This window comes from Cucurbita maxima, unplaced genomic scaffold, assembly GCF_002738345.1.
Source record: "Cucurbita maxima cultivar Rimu unplaced genomic scaffold, Cmax_1.0 Cma_Scf00016, whole genome shotgun sequence".
Taxonomy (NCBI): Eukaryota; Viridiplantae; Streptophyta; class Magnoliopsida; order Cucurbitales; family Cucurbitaceae; genus Cucurbita; species Cucurbita maxima.
In genome coordinates this window covers 2110785-2118923 of record NW_019272032.1, presented here as the reverse complement: position 1 = coordinate 2118923, position 8139 = coordinate 2110785, and the positions used below count along the sequence as shown (strand labels likewise).

General features: G+C 38.8%; 3 protein-coding genes across 7 annotated transcripts in view; all 3 read left to right on the top strand.

Annotated features, from left to right (window-relative positions):
* Nucleotides 1-1040, top strand: part of LOC111490785 (zinc finger A20 and AN1 domain-containing stress-associated protein 8-like) — a 3517-nt gene extending 2477 nt beyond the window's left edge. For all 3 annotated transcript variants that reach the window (XM_023139395.1, XM_023139397.1, XM_023139396.1), the window contains one exon: nt 311-1040. In XM_023139395.1, coding sequence (XP_022995163.1) covers nt 321-836 — 516 coding nt within the window. In that variant the 5' untranslated portion in view covers nt 311-320 and the 3' untranslated portion in view covers nt 837-1040. The remainder of the gene's footprint in view (nt 1-310) is intronic.
* Nucleotides 1041-1132: 92 nt separating this feature from the next.
* On the top strand, nt 1133-3740 carry LOC111490761 (AP2-like ethylene-responsive transcription factor PLT1). 3 transcript variants are annotated; one of them, XM_023139355.1, is made up of 6 exons: nt 1133-1211; nt 1259-1331; nt 2699-2772; nt 2852-2902; nt 2997-3073; nt 3140-3740. In XM_023139355.1, the coding sequence occupies exons 2-6, from the start codon at nt 1287-1289 to the stop codon at nt 3703-3705; spliced, it is 813 nt and encodes a 270-aa protein (XP_022995123.1). In that variant the 5' UTR covers nt 1133-1211; nt 1259-1286; the 3' UTR covers nt 3706-3740. The 3 variants fall into 3 exon arrangements, with proteins under 3 accessions (XP_022995123.1, XP_022995124.1, XP_022995126.1); XM_023139356.1 differs by lacking the exon at nt 1133-1211 and adding an exon at nt 1506-2603 and having other exon boundaries at nt 1274-1331; XM_023139358.1 differs by lacking the exon at nt 1133-1211 and adding an exon at nt 1503-2603 and having other exon boundaries at nt 1291-1331.
* A 2452-nt stretch (nt 3741-6192) lies between these two features.
* On the top strand, nt 6193-7908 carry LOC111490740 (serine/threonine-protein kinase UCN-like). The gene has a single exon (XM_023139325.1). The coding sequence runs from the start codon at nt 6467-6469 to the stop codon at nt 7724-7726; it is 1260 nt and encodes a 419-aa protein (XP_022995093.1). The 5' UTR covers nt 6193-6466; the 3' UTR covers nt 7727-7908.
* Nucleotides 7909-8139: the final 231 nt, after the last annotated feature.

The following is an 8139-nucleotide window of genomic DNA, read 5'->3' as shown; positions in this document are numbered from 1 at the left end:
CCCCCCCCCCCCCCCCCCCCCCCCCCCCCCCCCCCCCCCCAAAAAAAAAAAAAAACAATTACAATAATAAGAATAATAATATTAATGCATAGATCCCTTCCATACCCTGATTTTGGTTCAAGGTTTAGTATCCTTTATAATGTTTACAGTGTAGGAACTACATGAGATTTTTTAAATTCCAAGTGATTGGCCTACATGGGTTTGAACCAAACCATAATCATTATGCCCCCACTGATTGGGTTTTGGTAATTTTTGCTTTAAATTGCATCTTCTTTTCTTTTTTAGTGTTTTTGAAGTGATTTTAATGCAGTATACTCTAAATGATGGATTCCCATGATGAGGCTGGATGCCAAGCTCCTCCAGAAGGTCCTTTCCTGTGCATCAACAATTGTGGCTTCTTCGGCAGTGCAGCCACTAAGAACATGTGCTCCAAGTGTCACAAGGACATGATGCTGAAACAAGATCATGCTAAGCTTGCTGCTTCATCTATTGAAAATCTTGTCAATGGATCATCTAGTAGCAACAAGGAAATGCCTGAAAGTGTTGCCAATGGTGCCATTTCTCTGGAACCAAAGACTAGTCAATCACATGCACTGCCTGCAATGGGATCTGTGGAGGGCGAGGAAGAAAAACCCAAGGAGGGACCAAAACGTTGCAACAGTTGCAAGAAGCGTGTTGGGTTAACAGGCTTCAATTGTCGATGCGGTAATGTATTTTGTGTAGTTCATCGCTACTCTGACAAACATGACTGCCCCTTCGATTACCACATGGCTGCACAAAATGCCATATCCAAAGCCAACCCTGTTGTCAAGGCTCAGAAGCTCGATAAGATCTAGATTTCTTAGGACGAGTTCATGTCCTAAATTGATGTTATCCAGCTGTGAGGTGGTTTCTGATTTGCTTCAAATCTATGTATCGTTGCTTTATGTTCATATATATGCTGAAGAGATTGCAGTTCCAATATATCTGAATTCTGAAAAATCTATTTGCTTGTGATTCGTTGTTTGTGCTTTTTTCAATGGACATCATCGTTACCGGTTTGGTAATGCTTTCTCTTTGCGTATTGTAGCCGTTCCGCTTGACTATGAGTACCCTTCCTGTGTACAATTTTTCGATGCCCTTATGTTTGGTCTTCTAAGCTGTTGTTCTGATCTTAATTTGTATCATCTTGTCAAGGAGTTAGCTTGAACAAAATCTTGCAGCCTACTCGAAATTCAGAATGACAGACTTCAGCACTGTGTTTTGGTTGGATCATACCAATTTTCTGATGTGAATGACAAGACTCGATGGCCATTTCAACCTGTATTGCAAATCTACCATGCACCAAATTGGTATAAACTCGTTGGTTTCTGATTTAACATTATTCTTTTGGGGTTGAAACTATATCCATTTATAAATGCTAGACTATCAATAGACGATATTATTTTTTTAATGGATGAATTTGTTATATTGGCTTTGCTTTCCTTGAAATTTGGACTGTTATGTCATGTCGTGTCCATTAGCAGGTTCCAGATGGTTGTAAGATTATGAACAAGAAGCATAAAGCTGAGCACTTGATCTCTGCTCAAGCATAGCCTGTGTTTAAGTTGCATTTAAAATTGAGCTTGATTCTGGGTGTCAGATAATGTTTGGTGAAAAGCATCTTTGCAGAGCATAGAAGGGTTCTGTTTTTGTTTTGATTGTTGAAAGCTAAGTGGCATTGAATAGTTAACGAAGGAAAAGGGGTTAGAGGTTTTCTGATGTAAAGGGAATATCAGGTTAGTGGACCCCTTATCGAATAGCAGAGTCTTAAAGTGGTTTTGGATTGAAATCCTAATAATCTAAGCATGAGATCTGAACTCCCAATTCCCAAGGGGACAAAATCAAAATTATTTACTCTAAACACTGCATAATGTAATGTTTTAGTTACAGAGGGAGTCTATAGGCAATGGTTAAATTACCATTTGAAGTGTTTTAGTTTTTTCTGGGATTGCATAGAAAACGAGAGAGTGGCATGCACATGCCCTTTGAAGAGGCATGTCTCCTGGGAATTAACAATTTTCTACTCATCATCCCAATTCTGTCGCACTGAATTCATCCTGTTCTGTTTTATTTTTATCAGAACATTTAAATGGAGATTTTTAGCAGTTCCATTTGGTCTTCGAAAAACTCCCCCTCCCACCTTACTTTTTGTATGGGTTCTCGTGTGCATCATTCTCCATAAATAAATACCATACCCTCTTCTTCCATCCTTATTTACCTTCCCTATCCCTCTCAAATTCAATGAACTCTTTATACCATAATCCCTCCGAATCTGGGAGCAGAACATGAACCGTCGTGTTGACCAGAAAATGACGGTGGTTAATCCACCAATTTGATTGTTGTTGGGGGCTTCGACGGGTGCGAAAACCAATTGGGCGGTCAACAGATTGAAGCATGGGGAGTCCCGCTAAATCTTTTGAGATATTCATTTATCTTTCCTTTTACCCTCTTCTTCCTCCCTGTTTTACCTCTGTTCCTGAAGAAAATGGGGTCCGTCAATTCAAACAGTTGCCTTTCCTTTCCACTTTCACCCACTAATCCTTCATTCTCCTTGCCCGAAATCCCATTTCAAGCCCCCCATGGTATGTATGTTTATACATTCACAAATCCCTCTTGCATATCAATCTTGGATTCATCATTGTTTGTCTCTGTTTTGAATTTGAATTTGAATTTGCAGATTAGTAACTATGAGAAGGAAGTGGAGGAAATGAAGCACATGACAAGACAAGAATTTGTGGCTGCCATTACAAGGTTCTTCTATCGTTAATCAATCAATTGTGTTTTTCTGAATCTCATTCTAAATAATAAATATAAATATTGCTGATTTCAGGAAGAGTAGTGGGTTTTCATGGGGTGCATCAATGTATCGTGGTGTTACAAGGTTCAAAATTTCCCTTTTTTTTTTTTTTTGAATTTTTTATTGTTCATAATAATTATTATAAGAATGTGATGTGTTGTGGGGTTAATTAAATTAGGCACCACCAGCATGGAAGATGGCAGGCCAGGATTGGACGAGTGGCTGGAAACAAAGATCTTTATTTGGGAACTTTCAGTAAGCTCTTAACTTCATAGCCTTTGTATATTATTAGTTTAAGATTAGCATTGTATTGTTTGATAGGCACGGAAGAGCAAGAGCAAGAGCAAGAGCAAGAGCAAGCGGCGGAAGCATATGACATAGCCGCCATCAAATTCAGAGGGCTTAACGCAGTCACAAACTTTGACATGTGTCGTTATGACGTGAAGAGCATATTGGACAGCAATTCTGTCCCTATTGGCGGTGGTGCGGCCAAGCGACTGAAAGAAGCCCAGGCCATGGAAGCCTCTCGAAAGCGTGAGGAAATGATGATTGCTCTTGGTGCTTCCTCCTCCTCCTCTAATTCCTCCCATCATAGGCTTCTTCAATCACCCAATTTCACCCAGCCTTTGCTTTCTCTTCAAAACAAAGATCCGGCGTGGTTTCACCACTCTACTTATTCCCACTATGGTAACAACACTCCGTTTTACGGCGGCGGCGGGGGAGACAGTAGTGGAGGGTACCTTGGAAGTGCGTTAGGGATGGGGTGTACGTCGGGGGATGAATACGCGTTGGTTAAGGTGGATTACGATATGCCTAATTCTGACGGTGGTGGGTATGGGCGGTGGTCGGGGGATTCGGTTCTGGGTTCCAACAATGGGGGGTTTTGAATGTGAAATGGATTATTTATTTATTTATTACAAAGATTAAGGCACCAAATTAATTCTCACAAATATAAAAAAAATAAAAATAAATAAACATGTAAATATCATACTCAAACTTCATTTTCGTTATCATTTGTCTTTTTGATTAAAGATACGTTTCTTTTTTATTACCTCAACATTATTATTCTTTTTTCTCTCATTATTATTAAACTATAAATTTGTCCTATTATTGTAATTAGAAATTTAGTTTTTTTTTTCTTTTTCTAAACTACAAAATCCAAAAATAAAATTTTATATTACAGATAATAATATTATTATTATTATTATTAATTAGAGATAAGATTGTCAAAAAAAACATAATAAATTGCTTTCCCGCCACTCTAAATAATAACTTTTTTTCTTAGTTTTAATTTAATTGGGTGATTAAAAATGTAAATAATGCATTAATAATTTCATAAATAATATACGTGAATCATTCTTCAAGTCCTAAAGATCCATAATAATTACAAATTTTTCAAACCAAAAAGGGTTTAGGTCATTTTGGTCATTTTGGTCGGACACTGTGAAGGCCACATCATTGTGACACATAATATTTTTTATAGGCTAAAGTAAATGTCTTAAATATTTTTTAAAAAGATTATATTTTTTTAATGGAGAAATCATGGCCGACAAAGTGTATTTAACTTTTACCTTTAAAGTACATTTGTTTCAAACTTTGACATTTGGTTGAGTGGAGGCAATATAATTACCCCTCCCTTTTTTTAATTTTATTTGTTTTTAAAAACAATAAATAAATAAAATGAGGAAAGAAAGCTCACACTTTTGGTTGCTATGTCTCTATTTAATCAGGTGAAATGATGCCCCGACAAGAATATAATTTATGAAACTTTACCAACTTAATTTAGCTCACATAAATTAAACATTTTTTCCCCTAAACATTAATAAGTGGGGTTTTTCTGTCCCCTAAAATCTATTATTTCTTCAACAACAAGTTTACAGTGATTAATATTACCCATTTGAGTTAATACTATAATATAATTAAGATTATAATAGTTTAAATTTTTCATAAATACCATACTCCATAAATATTAATTGTCGAATCTAATGCAATAAGTTATTAAATTATTAAAATTCTAATCAATTTATATAAAGTATATAAATATAATAATCATGATACATTATTTGAATCCATCAAAAGAAAATTGGAATTATAATTGGAATATATGGCTTATAGCGGTTATTTTTATTAAAAAATAAAATAAAATAAAGAAATCATAACATTATTTATTTATATATATGTGTATATATTTATATATAAGGAGGAAAAGTAAAGGATATATGAATGCTTTTTATTTTATACACACGCTTGTGTGTAATAATGTGGCGCACGTGCTATTGGATCAATTTTAATGAAGAATCTAAAATGATTGATAAATAAAATAAAATAAAATTAAGGAATAACTGTAACGACCCAGACCCAGATCCACCGCTGTAGATATGATCATCTTTAGATTTTAAAACGTATTTGTTAGGGGAATGTTTCCACACCTTTATAGAGGGAAAGGGTGATTTGTTCTCCTCCCAACTAACATGGGACATCCTTATTTTTGGAAGTATTTATTGTTGAAATAAGTGGAAGTCAAATGCATAATTGTTGCCCAGATTTGTGCATCAATCATAGATTTTATATTATAAATAAATGGTCTGTATGTCATATATTGTATAATATAAATATTAAATCCATAAAATACTCTTACGAATAATACAAAAATGAAGCATGATAAAAAAAAATGCAATATAATTATTACAATATTGTATTTGAGAAAAATGGAGAATTCAATATTTGTTATTTTTGTAATTGATGAAGATTGGATAGAATTTGATTAACTAATTAATGGGAATATTTAGAGTTGTGATTAGTGGAACTCACACGGCAGGATTAATTAATCATTGAGCCCCAAAATGAATGGATCTCATAAATAAATCCTAAGCAAGCAGATTAATCCCATGAATAAAAAATAAAAAATATAAATCCTTCATGCACGCTCGCATCTCCCTTGGATCATGCTGGGTGTCGCCATGTGAGAATCGTACGGTGCAGATTTCTTTTCCTTTTTTTTATTATTTTTTTATTTTACACATATACCGTCCTCTTTTCCTCTTTTGTTTTTTTCCTGGTTTTATGGGCTACACGTGTTCCCCAGCATTTCTTTGATTCTCATAAAAATAAAAATAAAAATAAAAAATCTTCCCTTTAACCAGCTCATTACACTCGGACACATCTATGTAATAAATAAATAATAGAGATATTAATGTAATAAGTATAGAGTTAGAAGTAATTTGGTGTAATTAAGGTTTATAATATATATATATATATGTGAGGGTACATGTACGGTGCATTATGATTGGAGATGAAACTATATTGTTTATAGTTATTTAACCAAGTGGGCGTTGTTTTATAGTTTCCCTACGATCTGTATCTCAAATAAATTATGTTTGAAATATTTTTGCTGTCACAGAATTGGCAACGACATTCGTTAATGGTGTTACATACCATTGCTTCAGCTGCAAAGAGAAGCGAGTTACAGAGGTGAAAGTGGTAACTGTGAGAACCCCCAAAGCAGCAACCGGCGTAAAAGAAGCGCAAAATACGGCCTACACCAACAGACTCTAGAATCTAGAGTCTAGACCTCTCCTATAAATTCCTGTATACCAACGCCCTTTCCTTGATCCTTAATCTTCTTCTTCTTTCCCACCAAGCTTAGACATGGATCCGCCTCACCCATCCCCGCCGGAGCTTCATCTTCCTAATCTAACTCCCCTCAAGCTACTCGGACAAGGAGCCATGGGGACTGTCTTTCTCGTCCACGACCACCTTCTTGATCACGCGGCTAATTTCCCCTTTGCTCTCAAGGTCGTCCACAAATCGTCTTTTGTCTCTAAGCACCAAGCCGAGCGCCGCGCTCGTTGGGAGATTCAGGTTCTTTCCCGCTTATCACTCCCTAAACCACACCCCTTTCTCCCTGACCTCATCGGATCCTTCGAGTCCGACGAGTTTTTGGGCTGGGCTGTTCCGTACTGTCCCGGTGGTGACCTTAACGTCTTGCGTTACCGCCAAATGGACCGTGTCTTCTCGCCAGCTGTCATTCGGTTCTATTTGGCTGAGATCGTCTGTGCGCTAGAGCATCTTCATAGCATCGACATCGTATACCGAGATTTGAAGCCGGAGAATGTATTAATTCAACAATCGGGTCATGTCACTCTCACCGATTTTGATTTGTCGCGTCAGTTGACTCGTAGGACAGTTAAAGACGTCGTTTCGCTTGATGATTCCGGCCACGAGAAGCTGCCGGTGGTCGCCCGGCGGAACTTTACGCAATGGATTGTGGGGACCTCTAAAGTCAAAAAGTGTTTGAGAAAGGCTAAATCGGCTCGGGTTAGCCCTGTGAGCCGCTGGAAATCGGGTTTAATAATTAATAATGGCGAGCGGTCGAACTCGTTCGTTGGAACAGAGGAGTACGTTTCGCCGGAAATCGTTCGAGGTGAGGGACATGAATTCGCCGTTGACTGGTGGGCCTTGGGAATTCTCACGTACGAGATGCTCTATGGGAAGACGCCGTTTAAGGGGACTAACCGTAAAGAAACGTTTAGGAACGTTCTAGTCAAAGCCCCAGAGCTAATCGGAAAGCGTTCAGATTTAACGGATTTGATCGAACGGTTGCTGGTGAAGGACCCCACCAAGCGGTTGGGGTACACCCGAGGAGCGTGTGAAATCAAAGAGCATGCGTTTTTTAACGGCGTTAAGTGGGACATATTAACGGAGGTCATGCGACCGCCATTTTTACCGGCTCGTGAAGAAACGGGATGGAGGGAGAATAAATCCCCCGGTGGTGTGGGTATAGAGGAATACTTTCATAGACAGAGATCGCCGCCTTCATTTCCACCGTCGCCGTCGCCGTCGCCGTCGTCATCTCCGTCAACCTCCTTCCATTTGCACAATAACAGCATATGTTTAGCGGAGTTCTAACCCACGAGGGGAGATTACACGTGTAAGAGTTGGATATTCTTTGGGCTCTTAATGTAATTTGAGTGTACATAAATGGAATAACCCGCCAGCAGTAGTACAACGTTTGGGGGAAACGGCGTTAGTGGAAATTGATAAATTGTCGTTGGTTAAGGTAATAATAGGCAGGATTAGTAGTACAAAAAGTCATGATTAATTTAGTAACAACGACTAAATCATGAATGCTTCATGTAATGGACTGGAATAACACGCGCTACGGAGGCGCGTGTTCCCCCCCCCCCCCCCCCCCCCCCCCCCCCCCCCCCCCCCCCCCCCCCCCCCCCCCCCCCCCCCCCCCCCCCCCCCCCCCCCCCCCCCCCCCCCCCCCCCCCCCCCCCCCCCCCCCCCCCCCCCCCCCCCCCCCCCCCCCCCCCCCC

What these genes read in the sequence shown, in the direction of transcription:
- LOC111490761 (XM_023139355.1), top strand. Translation starts at nt 1,287, where the DNA reads ATGGCCATTTCAACCTGTATTGCAAATCTACCATGCACCAAATTG. An exon ending in TTTGTGGCTGCCATTACAAG is followed by an intron (nt 2,773 to 2,851) that starts GTTCTTCTATCG and finishes TGCTGATTTCAG; the next exon opens with GAAGAGTAGTGGGTTTTCAT. An exon ending in TCTTTATTTGGGAACTTTCA is followed by an intron (nt 3,074 to 3,139) that starts GTAAGCTCTTAA and finishes ATTGTTTGATAG; the next exon opens with GCACGGAAGAGCAAGAGCAA.
- LOC111490740 (XM_023139325.1), top strand. Translation starts at nt 6,467, where the DNA reads ATGGATCCGCCTCACCCATCCCCGCCGGAGCTTCATCTTCCTAATCTA.